This window comes from Tachypleus tridentatus, chromosome 1, assembly GCF_004210375.1.
Source record: "Tachypleus tridentatus isolate NWPU-2018 chromosome 1, ASM421037v1, whole genome shotgun sequence".
Lineage (NCBI taxonomy): Eukaryota > Metazoa > Arthropoda > Merostomata > Xiphosura > Limulidae > Tachypleus > Tachypleus tridentatus.
Window position 1 is genome coordinate 50321024 of NC_134825.1, and position 19340 is coordinate 50340363.

The window sequence follows — 19340 nt, forward strand, 5'->3', positions numbered from 1 at the left end:
TGGTTATATCTGACATGCTTTGTATCAGTTCCAAAACGTTCTTTTAACACTCATACGGAAAATACGAACCCCTTTCCAACTTACAATTGTAGACTCACCCTAAACAAGTGGAATACGGGATAAATTAAAGAAGAATAACATTTATTAAATTTCAAATTAAGTACACAGTAATGATAAGAATTCAACGTAATAATTTTCTTTTTCTCAATATCTTTAAAATAAATTTACACTATTTAGGACTTTTTTATTATTTTCATATAGTATTTAGAAAACACCACCTGTTTGATTAAATAAGTTATTTGTATTAAGAAATTCAAGCTAGACGATTAATTTCTAGGTGGTTTAAATAAGTCTTCTAAATTTTCTCAATTTTTGATCGTCCTGTTTAATTTGGACGAAGTGTGTTAGTAATGAAAGTTTGTTTAATAAGTGGGTTATGTGAAGATAAACAACTTAAGTAAGAACAAAAAAACTCATGAAATTAGAAAAGGCAGCTACTTTAACGAATCAAATTTATACTTTCATACTCTTTTAATTTACATATCTAAACTCACCAATAGTTTCTTCCACTAAAATTGATAAAAACAATATAATATATTCTCTTATAGTGCCAGAAAAAACAATCACATTATTAGCATTAATAGGTAAGTGCCAAAAATACGAATTTTTTATTACTGAGTATTTACCACTTATTACTGAGGCTTTGGTTTGTTTTGAATTTTCGCGCAAAATGTGAAAAGATGAGAGGAAAGGTAATATGGTTATATAGTTCTTTGACTGGACTGGATAGACAACTCCAGAAAGCTAATCGGAGAATTAATCTTTCCAGGATTATCAAAAGATCATCAAATGTTGAGGAAACACACATCCATTACGTATGATCATAAGTAAGGCATAGTTGTATAAAATATTTATAAAAAGTATGAAGTAAAAGAGGGAAATTCAGTTTTCAATAAGCCTCAATGAGGTATCGTATGAAGCTGATTCGCTTGGCTTTAAACGAGTTTTCCAGGTGAGATTCTCATCAAAGGTAATGCCCAGATATTTGACAGAATCAGATAGCTGAATGGAAAAATAATCACAAAGGGCATTGAATAGGCGAGAATCATGACATGACTAAAACTTCTTACAACTAGAACCAAGCAGTGGAATGTAGAATTGTGGTGAAGATAGAGTAAACCTGGTTATCTATTATTTTGGTTTGGTTTGTTTTGAATTTCGCGTAATGCTACACGAGAGCTATCAGCGCTGCCTGTCCCTAATTTAGCAGTGTAAGACTTGAGGGAAGGTAGCTAGTCATCACCACTCATTGAAACTCTTGGACTACTCTTTTACCAACGAATAGTGGGTTTGACTGTCACATTATAACGCCCCCACGACTGAAAATGGAATTCGAACCCGCGACCCTCGGGTTACAAGTCGAGTGCCTTAGCTACCTGGCCATGTCGGGCCTCTATTATTTTGGTAGCACATATTTTTAAAATAGAATATTCAACATACTATAAGACAAGCTACATTAAATATAGGTGAACAATGATGATTGGATATATATCTTGAGATGGTGTTCTTTTTTGCTTTTGGAATGCCTATCAGTCGAGTAGGTAGTGTGTGCACTATAAGACATGATGCTAGTTCACTCATTTAATATAACCCAGTATTTTTTCAAATCTTGAACAGTCTGCTTTTTGGGTAATAACTTAATTATCTTGTGACTTGCAGTGACATATGCCATTGTTTAATAAAGATTACTGCTCATTGTTTTTACATTGTGTTTCATCTCATTTTCAAACTCAGCTAGAGTTACAGAAATCAAAATTACTTCTGATAATATTTTCTGATGTTCCTCTAGTTGTTGTGATTACTATTTTTACCTTAAAGAGAAACCCGCATATCTTGAAGTACTTTAGTGATTCTCCAAACGCTAATCAATCGATATTAGGATATTCTAATTTCAAAATTCCAAAAGGTTTTTTAAAACACATTCCAAGAGAACTGTCAATGCAGATATACACTTTATAAAAATGCAATCGTTTCGGGATTCTTCGCTCGAAACTACTTTGACGATCAAACAACAAGCTATTCGTCGTGTTTCATATAAAAATTTTGTAAATACGTCGAAGATTAAAAATAACAATAATTAAAATCTTAAAAAAGTTGATAGAAGATATATATATATATATATATACCTAAGTTAATCAGCACTGTACGAAAGCTAAACAAGATTAGTTTTAGATGCGCTACTCAGATGTTTTTGTTTCATATGTAAAGAAGGCCTACATGTTGTAGATGTGTTTTTTGTTTTGTTTTTTTAATTTCGTGCAAAGCTACACGAGGGATATCTGTTTTAGCCGTCCGTAATTTAGTAGTGTAAGACTAGAGAAAAAGCAGCTGGTCATCACCACCCACTGCCACCTCTTTTACCAACAAATAATGCGATAGATGGTAACATTATAATTTCCCCACAGTTGAAAGGACGAACATATTTGGTGTGAATGGGATTCGAGCCCGCGATCCTTACATTGCGAGTCGAGCGCCCTAATCTTCTGGCTATGCAGGGCCCTTAGATGTTTGTTTGGAATTAAGCACCGGCTAACCGGGTTCTGTCCACCACAGATGTCGAAACTCGGTTTCTAGCAGTGTGAGTCCGCAGGTACACCGCTGTTCCACTGGGGGCTTATAGATGTAAATAGGTTTAGGGATAAACTTGTTTTATTTCGTTTGTGTTTGTAGAGAACTAAATAGAAAGTGACGAGACAGGTGTAGTAGCAAATAAGTCGTGTTGTCAAAGTAATTTGAGTCCTGTGTATCAACAAGAAGTTAATGAATTTATGAATCTTAAAATGACTATTATTAAAAACTGTTTAAACGCACAGTACTTCCTATAATACATTAAAAATATTTAAAACAATGCAAACGTTTAAATTTCAGTTGATTTGGGGGTATAAGCCCCACACTAGCACAACGGTATGTTTGCGGACTTACACTACTAGTAACCGCGTTTCAATACTTGTGGTAGGCAGAACACAGATAGCCCATTATAAAGATTTTTGCTTAATCATAGTGAAAAATAAAAAATTAGTTATTTTATATGCCTTACCAAACTGTCCTCACTCTTCCTAGTACTGGAAATAATGTTGACTTCTTACTGGGCGATGAACTACTCCTTCCTATCCTCTTCTGGTTTATGGGGCTGCTCCTTTCTCATCAATTGCCAAAACTTTCAAGCACCTGTTCAACACTCTATAGATCTTGAGGATTCTCCTGATATTTATCGTCAGACTGATTCTTCTCTCTCTGACTTTACTCCAAGTATTGGTCATGTTTTCTCTGTTTGTCCTCTTAATACATCCATTGTGTTCAGCGTAATACGACTTTTGGCCCTTACTGTGTGACTTACTCTCACCTTCAGAGTATCCCTACTCAGTATTTACTTCTTTTGGTTGCCTTTTATACTGTTCTATTCATCTCAAAATTATCCACGTCTTAGTGCTTTTTGATTCTAACCGACCTGTTAGTCTTACTAGAGTTTTTAGTAATACTTTTGAGCTAATTCTGGTTCACAGACTTCATTCACATTTGACCTGATACAAAGCTTTTCCCCATATCCAAGCTGGTTTCCACCCCACCTTTCAGTTATGAATTAACTTCTCCGATTGTCTTATGCCGTTACCAATCATGTTAACACTTATTAACCTTCTTGTCTTCTTTTTTTTTGACTTTGTGAGTATCTCTGAATCGGTTTGACATCAAGGTTTAACTTACAAGTTACATTGTCTGCACCTTCCTCTGTCGTATATCCATCTTATTCACCCCTTTCTTTCAAATCGCTTAGTCACGGTCTTTCTTGAGGGAATATACTCTTGATTTCTTCCCATAGCAGCGGGAATAGGTCTTCAGGGTTTGGCTCTCTCTCGTCTGTTTTATATGCTGTATGTGTATGATATGCTAGTTACATCTCTTCTCATTTACTTTTATCAAAATCATGATGATACTGTCCTCCTCGCTACCTGCAAGACGATGGTTATTCTTAACAGATTACTTCAGACGACTGTCGATAAATTCATTCACTGGACTTGTCGCTGGCGTCTTTTTGTGAATGCACCTAAAACTCGAGGTATTTTATTTGGCCATACCCGTGACAAATTTCATTCCTGTCGTGACTCGTCTCTTTTTAAAGTCCGCATTGAAAATGTACCACTAACACTTTCTAACACTATGAAATACCTTGGGGTCACTTTTGAGGAACATCTTACCTGGAATGCACATTTTAATTCCCTCCGTAGTAAATTCAATTCCCGGTTTCAGCTTCTTCATTCCCCGTCTGGAAACCTCTGGGGCTTGTATCTTCCACTTTTCCTTTACACGTACAAAACCACCATACGACCTCCTTGTCTTACCTGTGGTCATACTGCTTGAGTTTCTACACCTTCCTCATCTTCCTCCTTTTATGATCGTTTGCAGATTTTGGAATGTTATGCTTTACGCGTCATGTTGCTCAGTTCTACTCGAAACCTTTATGTTCGCATTACTTTTTCCCCACCGCTTGTGAACTTCTTTGGATTTGCTATGTCCAACATTACTTTCATACTCAAAATGTTCTCTTTCCTACTGTATTTGATAATCCTTTCCACCGTTCTTTTCACTTCACCCTTCCTTTGGAACATCTGTTTAACCTTCTACTTAATGATCCTGAACATACTGACATGCCGCTGTGTAACTTACCACATTATATTTACTCTTCTGATTCGCCGACTCTGGAGCAGCATGCCTCATGCAAACCGACCTCCTTACTCTATCATTTTTGGTGCTATGATATGTGTCTGTATCATCTTTTGACGTTTTTCCTCCTTTCATTGTCACACGTTCACTTTATTATTTTCCGCCCTCAGTGACTTTCCTCCGTACACTTCACTTCCCCCTTTTTGCTTTCCCCTACACGACAACTCCACTTTCTAGTTTCCCTCTTACTCATCCATCTTTACTTTTCTCTCCTTTCTTAGTTCCATCTACTTGCTGAAGAGAGGGTGTACACCCTAGTAGCCGGCCAGACTTTCACTAGGATGAAATGCTTTTCGTTCCTTTCTTCCTATCAATGTAAATTAAGTCCTTTGCAAACCTGATAAAAGAAACTCATCTAAAAATTTTGACGTTCCGTTCCATTGGGACAATATTTATTAATGAATAAAATCCGTTATGTTAAAATATATGAAGCATTAATAATAACTAAAAGTATTTGTGAATATCAGGGCTGGTGGCGCAACGAATAATGCGTCTGACTACGAACCAGCAGATTCCGGGTTCAAATCCTGGCTGGCTCGTAAATTTCTACTTTCATTTTGACTCCCGCTAGTACAGCAGTATGTCTACGGATTTATAATGCTAAAATCAGAGGTACGATTCCTCTCTTTGAGCTCAGCAGATAACCAAATGTGGCTTAACTTTCAGAAAACACACACTCCTAAATATCAACCATACATTATGTTGGTTGGTGCAACAGGTGAGATACGTACATTTTAAACATCAATATATGCTAAACTCTGTGTTTACAGTATTTGTAATTTGTATACGAAATTATGAACTGTTGTTTATTAAAAAGAACAATATAATTACTTTTTATCTTGCCTTCATATTATTCGTGAAAAATGCAGAAAAAGCATTATATTTCTTGTTATTTCTCAATTACGAATAACCATTCATTAAAACTTTCATTTTCCACATTTACTGTGTTGTACCAAATTATTTACTAAAGCAAAAATTAATTGCAAATCAGTATCATGAGTTAGTTTGTTTTGAATTTCGTACAAAGCAACACGAGGGTTATCTGCGCTAGCCGTCCCTAATTTAGCGGAGTAAGGCTAGAGGGAAAGCAGCTAGTCATTACCACCCACCGACAACTCTTGGGCTACTCTTTTACCAACGAATAGTGGAATTTATCATAACATTATAATGCTCCCACGGCTGAAAGGGCGAGCATGTTTGTGCGACGGAAATTCGAACCCGCGACCCTCAGATTACGAATCAAGTGCCTTAACCGCCAGGCCATCATTAGCTAAGCTAGTCTCATGTTCCAAACAATCGAACCTGAACGATTAAGTTTTGAGAAAGTTTCCTCTATGCACGATTATTTTCTTCGGTTATCTTTAACGAAAAATAAGCCCCTCGCTAGTACAGCGGTACGTCTAGGGATTTATAACGCTAAAATCAATGGTTCGATACCCTCGGTGGGCTCAGCAGATAGCCCGATGTATCTTTGCTATACGAAAACACACACACAAACGGAAAACCAAAAATATCAGTTTAGCATGCTATGACTTCGAGCTGTACGATCATTAAATTTAAAGTGTGAATCTTTTGATCCTGAAGTAATATTAAATTCTTAACATTTTCCTATCTTGCATTATTATTTGTAACACGAGAATAGTTACAGTTCATATTTACCTAATAATGTAAATATAACTTCATTAATAATAACGCTGATCAAATCTAATAGGGATGGGCATGGCCAGATGGTTTTGGCATTAGACGCGTAGTCTGAGGGTCGCGGGTTCGAATACTCGTCACACCAAAACATGCTCACCCTTTTAGTCGTGGAGGCGCTATAAAGCGACAGTCAATCCCGCTATTCGTTGGTAAAAATGTAGCCCAAGAGTTGTCGGTGGGTGGTAATGACTAGCTGCCTTCCCTCCAGTCTTACACTGCTAAATTAGGGACGGCTAGCGCAATAGCCCTCGAGTAGCTTCGTGAGAAATTCGAAACAAACTAATCAAATTTAAGAGGATGTGTAAAACGTAACCCCTATTTAAAATAATGGGAGCTATTCCCCTTCAGTTCAACCTTTTGGTAACGTCAATGACATTTTTTATACCTATAAATATATACTTAAAGTTAGATTTTTGTCTACATTTTCAAACTCGTGGTTCTGTAATTTTGTAGAATATTTAATATGAAACAGGAACTGTCAATTAATTATTCTGGCTATGATAAATCATTGTGTAATAAATACTATAATTAGTAAAATATCCAAGACCTTTTTTTTTTCCTTTCTTCGCTCGTCAAACGAACTGCACACAGCTAAACTGGATTAAATTTGCTTATCAATATTTAATCTCGTTAGTGAAGAAGAGACATCTCGTTCATCGTGTATATTGAGACTCAGTCAAAGTCGTATTTATAAAGCTTGTATTTTGTCATATACAAAAGACACCTTTATCTTGTGCAGTACAATTCACTCGTGTTTATAAAACAATTCACGTAACATTTATCTGTATAGTTTCTACTGATCCGACGTACAAGTTTGATGGACTTGTGGTCAAGTGAGTTTTTATTAAGTATTTTATTGTGTATACACATTCTTGAATATTTAGTGTATTTAGTAAAGCTTTTAACGCATATCTACTTCACTGTATTTATTGTGTTAAGAACTTCGCACATTCACCATCCCTTAAAGTTGTTTTTTTTTTCTTCTAAACTTCCATATCCTTCAGTAGAGCTGTAAATGTAGAACTGTACAAGTCTCCTTTTTCAAATAAAAATGGGTATACCATTTTGAATTTTAGACTTCGGGTATGCAGTTTATTGCTTTTTATATGTAAAAGATAGGACTTGTTTGTTTGTAATTAAGCACAAAGTTATACATTGGGCTATGTGTGTTCTGCCCACCACGGGTATCGAAGCCCATATTATAGAGTTGTAAGTCCGCTCGCATAACGCTGTGCTACTGGGGGGGGGGGTAGTTGGGACTTATTTTATATGGTGAAAAGAAAATATTGTTGTACGATTTTCCTAGTAATTATATACTAGTCTGATAAACTTGATTTTTATTTGTTTTTGTGATATTAGAAATATATAATAATAAGTTTCAAATAAAACTGATTGTATTAAGCTGTTTGGGTGAACTGAACGTATTTCTTTTTCGTAATGTTTAGACCTTCTTTGTGTACTGAATATTGTTTGCAATAATAAATTTTCTTATTATACGAACGGCAGAGTAATTCTTAAACATAAAGTATTTTGACTTTGTGACTTTGTGGGTAAAAACCACACTTAACTTAGTAGTTAATAATAGTACGAAGCAAGAAAGGTAAATGTTTTTTTCGAAATAATTTATATACTTATACCAAACTTTGGATTTAAGGTATATTAAATTAAATTAAATAACTACGTAACGTATTCTAGGTTATGCTATTTATTACGATTAAGGTGTAAAAGCAACTCAAACACTAATGAAACGTAATGATTTAATTTCTACGCAAATTCATCACATATATATATTACTAGAAATTGAGGTAACGTAAACTATTATATACATATAGTGCGATTAAAATGTTGCTGGTTTGATGACTCTTTTCTTTCTTAAATATATATATATATATATATATATATTCACCTGAACATTTAGCCAGTTTATTTTATTTTAAAACTTTTCAATTAAGTTTGTTTTGTTATTTTATTCTTAATGGCTAAAGCATTTATATTTCATTGTCAGCTTTCGAGATTGCCTTTCTGGCGGTTGTTGTTTCGTTAGCTGTGAACGAATGCTTACCTGATGGAGGTAAGTATTGTTTTCTCATCTAATTAAAACTATAAACATTACACTTAGCTTTTAAACAGAATCGAATACCGATGTTATAGTTTGTTTGTTTTTTAAATTTGTACACTATCTTAACCTATATATCTACTGCGTATGTTAAATAAATTTCTTCTAAATGTGTGTATTTGACATACTAGTCGTTAATAATCGACTTAAATATGATTTTAAACTAAATTTGTAATTAGAACTAAATGACCTTATTTTCTGTCACATATCATTTCAAAAAAAATTGTACTTTGAATGATTTCTACTGAAAGTTAATTGTAAGAACGATATTCCAGATAACCTACTGCTCTTGTTTACTTCATGATCGGTGTGGCCTGACATGGCCAGGTGGGTTAAGGCGTTCGACTCGTAATCTGAGGGTCGTGGGTTCGAATCCCCGTCGCACCAAACATGCTCGCCCTTTCAGCCATGGGGACGTTATAATGTGACGATCAATCCACTATTCGTTGGTAAAAGAGTAGCCCAAGAATTGGCGGTGGGTGGTGATGACTAGTTGCTTTCCCTCTTGTCTTACACTGCTGTATTAGGCACGGCTAGTGCAGATAGCTCTCGTGTAGCGTTGCGCGAAATTCAAAACAAAACCAAACAAAAAATACTCCATGATCAGTTTGATGACACCATCATACTTTTTAATTCATTGTTGCTCAACAACGCAATATATATATGACAAGCTGTTACAAAGGGTAGCAAGGCTAGTTTTAGCACACCCATATATATTAACAAAGTCTTCACAGATGTTTCATACAAGTGTTTGGATGTTAAATTCTAAAAGCAACAAAGACGCAAAAGATTATCGGACCTGCATCAAGAAAAGACGGTGTGACTTGTTCGTTATGTTGTCGTAAGGTGTTACTGTGATTGAAGTTTTTCAGCAGTATTGCTCAAGAAAACGGACGTTGGCTCCGAAGTTTAGCTAGAGGCACGTGATCTTTCGCTAACATCATTTCAATATTTTTGGGGGCGGTTGATTCTCTTTTGTAATCATCCATAACCTTCACTTTGCGGCTAAGGGTTTTAAACCAAATTGGTTTGGACCATGGTTTTGAATCTTGCAAGTATGTTATTTCCCTTCTATTACAAAAGGATTTGTACTACGAAATGATCACAAATTTGCTTTAAATTTAATATACTGGAACTAAACTACACCAGCGTTAGGGTCGTAATTGTGAGAACGCGCCACTGAATTTGCAGAAATATGATTGTTAATAGTTTTTCTACGTTTTGTCTGTATACAGGGGCGTAGATTCTGGAGAGGATGGGGGATACATCCCCCTTAATTTAGGTGGGGGTATAGTACATACAATCATCCTCCCCTACAATTTGGTCTGTTGAATTGTTTCATTGCATCACAGAACTACAAATCGTGTGTTTGTTCTTGCGATTATCGTGTTCTTATCAATCTAATTACATAATTAGGCCCAGTTGTAGACTTTTTCAGTAGCCGAAATGTATATCTTTAATATAGGCGTGCTTCTAAGATTTTCGATCTAAGCGATAGTTCGTAAGTATCTGTCAGTAGGCCTAAGTATACATGCAAGGCTTGCAAGCACTATCACAGACTCTCCCTACGTCTTGTATGTAGTATAACATTAAGTAAAATTTTCATCACAACAGATTGAACAGAACATGAAATTCGAAAATATTACTTCCAAGTGTAAACTCTTGTGATCTAGATCTGGCAGGCCATTTGTAGCTTGTAGCTGCATCAATCTTATGTGTATATTGTGCGGTTTTCCTACGCCATTTGTTCTTATGCATGTCTAGCCAGTTTTATTGTCAAACGCCTCACTCTCCTTAGCTGCCGAAGCCGATGACCACAGTGTACGTTTAGTGTACAGTTAACGACAGGTTCGGGCCGCTCGGATCCAGACGCGCCCTAAATCACCCCTTTCGCTCCCTTTAGTCTGAGTCTCGATTTTACAACAGGGCTCATTAGACCTGTGTATGTGGCCCTCATTAATCTATGAAATTTCATATAATTTTGATACGTAGATTATCACCACCCTCTAATAAAGTGCTGGTGCTACATGGTAAAAGAACAATATATTCTCTTATCATAGATAGTAAAAATATTGTATTTTCTTGTATAATTAGAACACAAAAGGAGCTATTTCAACGGCCTGAAGCCTCTACTCGAATTGTATTGCTAGTTTTTGTTCAGGTGTTTTTATTTAATAGACGTACTTATAGACGTTATATTACATCGTGTTTGCCTTTTGATGAGCTTTAACAGAAATGTGTTGGAACTAGCACACATTATTGTCCCAGCGATGCCCAGGCGGTCAGTCGGCTCAGTTGTCACTGTGAGGTTCGCGCGTTCGACTTAAATACATTGTATAATTCAATCCTACTTCCATTCTGTTCTATCTTCATTCATTGTATGTTAGAGATTATCAATAAAGACTGTATTTTAGCCTGTTGAGTCACCTGGGAAACAGATTCCAGTTATGACAAGCAAGCGTCTGAAACTTTCCGATATTAGGTAGTTCTGCAAGCCAGTTACCAGTACTACAAGTGACAATGCAGATGCAGATAATCCAACAACCTCAAGCAAAGGAATAGAAACTTGCCATACAGAGGAAATATCATGTTCATCAGAGGACGAGTCTGAAAATGCTTGTGCAACTATTACACATCATGAACCACCAGATAGTTGTGAAACAAGTTGTGCAGTAATGAAAAATCTGACACTCCACAGATACAGCGTGGAAAGCCATGTCATCTAAATGCACAAGTAATACCACGACACAAAGCAAAATCTCAAAATATCAACTTCCAGGGCAAGTGGTTTGATGAGTTCCCATGACTGCACTTCGACAATCAGACTCAAAAAGTCGTATGCTTTCATTGTGCCAAGGCGGAAAATAAAGGCCTTTTTACAGGGAAATTGGAGATGCCAGTGGAGTATACCTTCATATCCACCGGTTTTTGCAATTGGAAAAAGGCAAAACAGAAATTTAACAAACACTAATCCTCCTCTCAGCACAGATTCGCTATATCTCCAGAAGATTCACTTGATGTAACTCCAGTGATTGTCTAGCTACATGATGGAAAAAAGAAGCAGCAGGAAGAATGCAAAAAAAGTCTAGCCAAAATATTCAGAAGTTTACGTTTCATACTGCGTCAAGGTTTAGCATTACGTGGACATACTGATACGGAGGGGAACTTCCTGCAGTTAATGAAGCTCCTGGAAGAGGAAGATCCCGAGTTGACGGCCTACTTGTCAAAGAAAACCACATTCACATCACCCCAGGCTCAGAATGAAATAATGGAGATGTTCAGCCATCAAATACTGAAGAACATAGCAGACGAAGTGCAGCAAAGTAAAATCTTTGCATTAATGGTTGATGGCACTCAAGATGTTACAGGTGCCGAACAGGAAGCAATATGTGTACGATACGTAGATGAGAATCTTGACGTCCACGAGACATTTCTTGGTTTGTACAGTGTTTCCAATACAACTGGTGAAATAATATCCTCGACTATGCTTGATATACTAACTAGACTCAATTTATTACTGTCAGGATTAAGAGCATAAACTTATGATGGAGCCGCTAAGATGAGTGGTGCGTACAGTGGATGCCAGGCAAAAATAAAATAAAAACAACCGTCAGCTTTGTTTTTTCACTGCAGAGCACACAAGGCTAATTTAATAATGCAACATGCAGTTGAAGCTTGTGAATGTGTTCGAGATTCTATCCAGTGGGTACATGAACTTGGTGTCTTGCTTCAGAGGTCAGGCAAATACAAGACAATCTTTGAAAATATTGGATCGTCAAACAGCCACAATGGTCCAGTTAAATGCATCCGCCCACTGTGTCTAACACGCTGGTTGTGCCGTCTATCTGCAATTACAAGTGCTAATGATCACTACAGTGACATTGTTGATTCTTTGTCTGAATTAACAAATGAAAAATCAGATGTAGAAGTGAAAGCACGAGGTTTGCTGGACAGATTTGACAAAGGAAAGACAGTTTTAGGATTGTTGATGCCTCAGCATCCATTATAGCTGCATTAGAGAAACTAAACCGTTCATTCCAAGCAAAATCAGCGACAGTATCTGGCATGATTGAAGCATCTGCAATGACAGTTGAGCAGTTGCTGGTATTGCGAACAGAGGAAAATTACAACAAGATATTTGATGAAGCTGAGAAAAAGGTAACTTCCCTAGATCTGGTGCCTATTGAACTACCACGCATTTTCAGACCCCCCAGAAGGATCACAGGTGATGACTCAGCACATCATTCTGCAACAGCTAGAGATTACTACAGAAGCCAATATTTTGAATTTGTGGACACAGTCATAGAACATCTGACCACTAGATTCAATACAGATAACAATGACTTGAGGCAATATCTGGCACTTGAGAACATGATCACATCTGGCAAGATTGACAACTCGGTTATAAACTTCTATCCAGAAATCTCTGCACAACGGCTCGAGTTTCAGTTGTCCATGTTCAAAGGAACAACAAAAGCAGTATTTCTGAAAGGTGTGAAGGATGCTTTCTGTACAATGCATGAAACAAGCCAGCAGATGTTTAGTGAAGTGGTTCTTCTCATGAAAATTTTGCTTGTATATCCAGTGCCCAGCTGCGAATGTAATGCAGCTTTTCTGCATTAAGACGGTTGAAGACTATGTCTCAGTGCCGCCTCAACCATGTGGCAGTTTGTCACACTCACAAAGATGAGGTCGACAAGATAAATATAGAAGAGCTTATGAAAGAATGCATAAACAGATCATCAGAAAGGAGGTCTACGTTTGGGAACATGTAGACTATAGGACTAAATGATTCTTACTTCGACGAAAAGTATGAATAATTATGTGCTACATTGTAATGATGTGTAATTTTCAAGAGTTTGCAAAGACATTTTAATTATTTTTATCAAACAACATGAACAGTTTTTCAGTAGCTATAAACTTATCAAAGGTAAATACTAATTTTATTAATATTTGAAAACGTAATTCATGCCATGAAAGTTATTAGTAACCTTGTCAAGTATAATGGCCATCTTTTATACTGTACAGTGTGCAGGAATAAATTCATGTGGCAGTTAATTTGTGACACATTTGTCTTTATTCTATTAACATTTTGAAAACTGTTCACAACACCTCACTTATACAAACCTACATGGAAACCTTGAAGTATCGTGGCAACAAGATTACTCTGTGACTGCATGTTTGCAGCTTTCAGGTTCACGTAATCAAAGATTACCAATTTGCAAATTGAACACTCCACATAAGTGGTTGCAAAAATCGTCCCCCCATCGGGTGTAAAAAATATACGCCCCTACATATATATACAGATTTCATATTACATATCTGCTTCACACACAGCCGTTGATTTAATTTTAGAGTTTATATGCTATTTTAAAAAGGTCATTAAAGTTTTGGTTGAACCATATATTGTACTGTGCAATGTGTAAACGTTATGTTGTATTTCAAAAGCAAAGAGTTGGAACAATTAAATTAAAAGCATACACTCATTAGAACTTGCATAAAACATAACACAACCCAAAGCTTTCACTTTCAACAATATGTGCGTCATCTCCTACTACGAAAACAATGAACTAAAGTAGGCTAAAGCATCATTACCATCAACATAAAATAATTAATACTTATGATAGTAGAGGAGCTTCAAGGACATGAAACAATATGCTTGCTTCTGTCTTTCATAAAAAAACAACAACAAATAAATAGTCTAGGGAAGAATGAAGTGGCTATGGTATCAAGGTTGTCTCCATACAATATCGTTTTCATTCTTTATTTTTATGAATAGCGATGGTTGTAAGACTGACTCGTGTCTAAAATCCTTTTGCTGTACAGCGGTGGTACTTTTTTCACCTTTGCTATGATTCTGATCAAGCGTACTTGAGCAGGACCTATAATTAGGGTATCAGATTGGTAATGTGAGGGCCTTGAGTTTGAGATGTTGTACCACTAAATACACTTTACGCTTTCAACTGTGGTTGGGTGATAAGAGTGTCAAGCAGTCCTGCTATTTGTTAAGAGTAGCTTTCTCAAACGATAGTTGCTGCTGACTGGTTGTTTCACTCTGCTCTGCAAGTTAAGATTACAAATGGTTATTTTGATCTGGCCATTTAGCCCACTCTGTGGATAGGGTGTTTTGAGGTAAACCACAAACAAGAAAATTGAAAAAGTATCAGAGAAATAATAAACTATACAGAATGCATACATGTGTAATGTAATTATATTTTAAGAATATTTTCCCATAGGTATTCCAATTTTTATCCTGTTTTGTGTTTATTTAGACCTATGCAAATTGATGAATGGAAAGAAATATTATGTTGATGTTGGAGAAACTGGAATCATCAAAGCAGAAAATGTGAGCAGCAAATTCTTTAAAAATGAAACAGAACATCTGAACCTTCCTCAATGTACTATGGAACTAGTCACTTGCCCATCATGTCACATTGTTGTTTCAGTTTTATATCTAAACATTCCTATGTGCAGTTCTGACAACTCCTGCAGGTAATCAATTAGCCATAACTGTGTGACAATTGTTGTTAGGTTTTGTTAATCTTTTGAACTATATGCCTTACATTTATTGAACATCTAGACCACTTTCACTTTGATTTCTTTATTGATATGGTAAATAGAAGCAGCAGTGTGTAGTTAATAAAGATACAATGAACTTGTGTGCTGACCAAGGTATTACTTTGTTATTTAGTTGTTGGACTAAAAGTTAACATCATCAGTTACAATTAAAGAAATAACTTGCATTAAAAATGTATCTTGTGATGTTTAAGCTCTCTCAACATCTTATATAAAACTATAATATAAGACCACCATATTAACTAGACATCTTTCTTTTTTGTTTATAATTTACATCACCATATTAACAATTAAAATGTTCACTTGCTTATAGGTTTACATTATCATAGCAGAAACATTAAACTATGTAAAAACAGATATTTATCATAAACTGGTATCATGAAATTAAAAACAACTTATAAAAATTAACATAAAATTCAGAAAGACTGTAAAATGATTCCTGTATCATAAAACTTTTCTTCAAGGATCAGTTTTATTTGAAATGAGGATTGATGAGCATATTTTCTTTCTTTGAATACTTTCAGTTGGCTATACTAATAATAACTGTGAGTTTAACAACTATTATTACTGGCATAACAAGCAAATGCATTTAAATGATAAAAGTGTTTCCATGTGTTACTTTATCAACAAGCTCAATTTCAGTATTAAAAAAAATCTCCCTTCTATAGCAGAATTTCAGATTCAAGTGTGTACGTAACAAAACATTTATTTAGTTTTGTTTTTATTTTAGATGTGATTATGTTTGGATCAAAGAATCAGCCTATGCCACATCTGGTCAGAAATTTTGTGGTTTTGTCAATAACCAATCATTTGGCTGGCAGTATGAGTCTAGAACTAAACTTGTAACTATAGATTTTTTCTATAGATACACATACAAAGATAGCTTTGTTCTCCAGTTCACAGCAGCCAGTAAGTAATGATGATGTCCAGTTTCAAGTTAAAGTGTAGTAGAAGTTCTTAAATTATTTGGTTATGTAATGTTATATCTAGCTAAGAATTAATGGTTTGTTTCATTTTTCTGGAATACTATTCTCAATGAAGCAATTATTTTTTATGTTGTTTCTGGCTAATGTAATTTAATGGTTAACTTAATTTTTCTTTATATAATGTAGTTTCAACTAAAAAAAACTGTGAGTATGTTTATAAATAAAATGATATGAGCAGTTCAGTGACATATAACATCAGTTTTTTGCTATATTATGTAAGAGAAAACAAATATCAGAACAAAATCCTAACTCTATAATGTTTTCTTCCATGTGTATTTGCAGTTATACTTCTCCATTAATTTTAGGATTAACTTATGTAAGAAATATTGTTTTTAAGCCATTACTGAGCAGTTCATAGAATGGTTTTGAAAAAAAAACAAGTACAAACTTTGAACTCAAAGCTTTGTCTTCTTTGGACTGATATGAGATCAAGTAATAGTTTTTAACTCAGAAGGTCAAACCCTTTTGACTGATATATTTGACCACACTCAAGGTCTCATTTATTAATTTAATTTAATCCTGCCTAAAAGAATTTCATTTTGGGGGTAGGTTGGTAGAGATTCTGACAAGTATTAAAATCAAATTGGTATATGTATGCTCATACATATTGGTATTGCTAGAACACAAAATACAGCTGATAAAAAAAAAAAAAAAAAAAACTAACTTAGAGTCTCATACATTAATTTACTCTAACCCTGCCTAAATAATTTCACACACTGTGGATATTGAGAATTTCCTCTTGCTTATCCTTAAGATTGGTTTAGAAGCGTATATCCTCCAAAGTAATAGCAAGATATCACCTGATAAGTTGCAGAAAATATATCTGTCAATCCATTTCAAAGGCACACATTAAAGAGACTGTTAATTTTGGCATAAAAAAGTTCAGTGATGGCAAGAATGCTGTTCAATTGAACAATAAACAAAAAATTACTGATGACTGCTATTGCTAACACTAGATCAATTGATTCATGCATGAGTTTTGATGCACTGCAAGTGCAAATTGTATCCTCTTTTAATACCAACAATGACTATTAAATAATTCCCTAGCAATCGGATCTTGAAGCTGTCATGTAATTAACTACAGTATTTGTACTGTCTACCTACTTCCAATATGACACACATTCAGTGAACAAATAGAATACCTTGCTCTTATTCTACATTTTCTCCAATCTAAGCAGATATTTACACAGAAAGCTTTAAACACAGAATACTTACCCCTACAGAAAAAATGACTTAGTATTTATAGACAAAAGCACCTAACTTCCTTATGGAAACATTTTAACTTTATAGACCACAGTATGCAATTCACAATGGAAAATATTATAATGTTTTTGTTGTAACAATAAGTACAGTTACTGAGCTGGGACAGTGTTAGGCTCATTGCATTGGAAAACTAGGAAAATAAGGACATTTTTTACATAAATACCCTGTTATGTATTCAACAGAGACAAAGAATTGAAAATTATCAGTCTTTGTTTATCACTGATAAACACAAGAAGTGCATATATGACTGTTACTAAAACCAGAACCACCTTAGCAACCAGTATGGAACCAGAACCATACAATCAATAACTGTGGTTTCAGTACCACTTACCAATTATGAATTACATCAAACATCTTCATCAGGTACCTCCTATATGATATGCAAGAGGTATATTATTTTGCCTGAAGATGAAACACCTTGAATGTCTTCACCTTAGCCTTCTTTATGGAAACCCTATGTAAAGTTTTGTTATCTCTGTTTATGCCCATATTCACCATTATTTTGACACATAAAAAATAGTAACAAGTGAAGAAGTAGCTAAAAATTTTATACAGAAAACAAAATGAATATGTGTTGGAAGTATAGAGAAACTTAAAAAAGGTGTTTCTTTGATTTGTAGCTGAAGTTTTGTATGGTTATGGTTTAATAGTACCTAAAATATGACATATAAAGTTTTCACAACTTTCACAAACAAATGAACAAGATAGAGAACAGAACAGAGAAATTGTCCTTATATGCATTTTCCTTAAAGCTGTTTAATTAATTCATATTTGTACTTGTTGAGATATTACCTTAGATCTTCTATTTCTGACAATATTCAGCCCATGTTTTTTGTTCTTATCTAGTACTACACTACTGTATAGATGCATTTTTTCAGAAATAAAAATACCAAAATTTTGATATGATTCTGTTTTAAAGATTTACTTCTTAGGGTAATGTGTGTGTGGTGTAAAAAAGTTTAGTTGTATAGGTCTTCATCAAATCCTTTGTCCTATGAATTATTTTCAGATAACTAATTAAAATGGTCAGATATACTTTAATGTACAAGCATAATTCAAATTAGTGAAATAGTGAATAAACATTTGAAAATATTCTTATACCATGTTTTTTCTTCCAACAAAATGACTTAATTAATTGTATTTATTTACCTAATATAAATACATTTTGTTTTATAATTCTTGTTTATATCCACCAGAAAATGTGTATGTGTTGAAAGGACATTATGACTTGTACCAGTTAAACACCACAAATATCTTTGAATCTCCATACTTCCCTGTTAGTTATCCTGGTGACTACAGGTGTGAGTACATCATCAGAAATATCAAAGATAAAGGATGTATTCAAATGACATTTATTGATTTTCAGCTATCTTCCTGGTCTTACATTGAGGTAAGATGAAAAGAAGACTTATTATTTTCAATGATGAACAACTAATGTATGATGTAATAATTTCTACAGGTAGAACTGCTAAAAATGTACAATAAGCATGATTAAAGATAAACATTGTACACTGGGTTTACTTTGAACAGTAAACTCAAATGTTGTGCTATCAGAGTATGGGGCCTAGGAATACCTTTCTTTTCATCCAGTTATTAATTCATATATTAACTGCCTGAAAAATTTAAACTTTTTTTGATATTTAAAATAACCTCAAAAGGTGACATTTCCATGGAATTTGGAAGTTTTATAATCGACCATCAGAGACTACCCACAGCAGTGACATTCTTTTTCATACTTTTTATGCTGGCCCTGTAGCAGGCTCTATTACCAAGTTATCCTGACAAACTACAACATGCACCTTGTCTCTGTTTTGTTTTCTGAATCTTCATTAGGTTCATTCTCTGATCCACTTTGTGCCTCGCACACTGGATAACTCTTCTTTTCATCAGTATGGGCTTCACTTCCATTGTTTTAGTTT

At 34.7% G+C, this 19340-nt stretch overlaps 1 protein-coding gene across 1 annotated transcript in view; it reads left to right on the forward strand.

Annotated features, from left to right (window-relative positions):
* Positions 1-6831: 6831 nt before the first annotated feature.
* LOC143248374 (uncharacterized) overlaps positions 6832-19340 on the forward strand; it is a 37935-nt gene continuing 25426 nt past the window's right edge. The window contains exons 1-5 of the mRNA XM_076496737.1: positions 6832-7313; positions 8486-8551; positions 14869-15088; positions 15903-16081; positions 18618-18811. Coding sequence (XP_076352852.1) covers positions 7298-7313; positions 8486-8551; positions 14869-15088; positions 15903-16081; positions 18618-18811 — 675 coding nt within the window. The 5' untranslated portion in view covers positions 6832-7297. The remainder of the gene's footprint in view (positions 7314-8485; positions 8552-14868; positions 15089-15902; positions 16082-18617; positions 18812-19340) is intronic.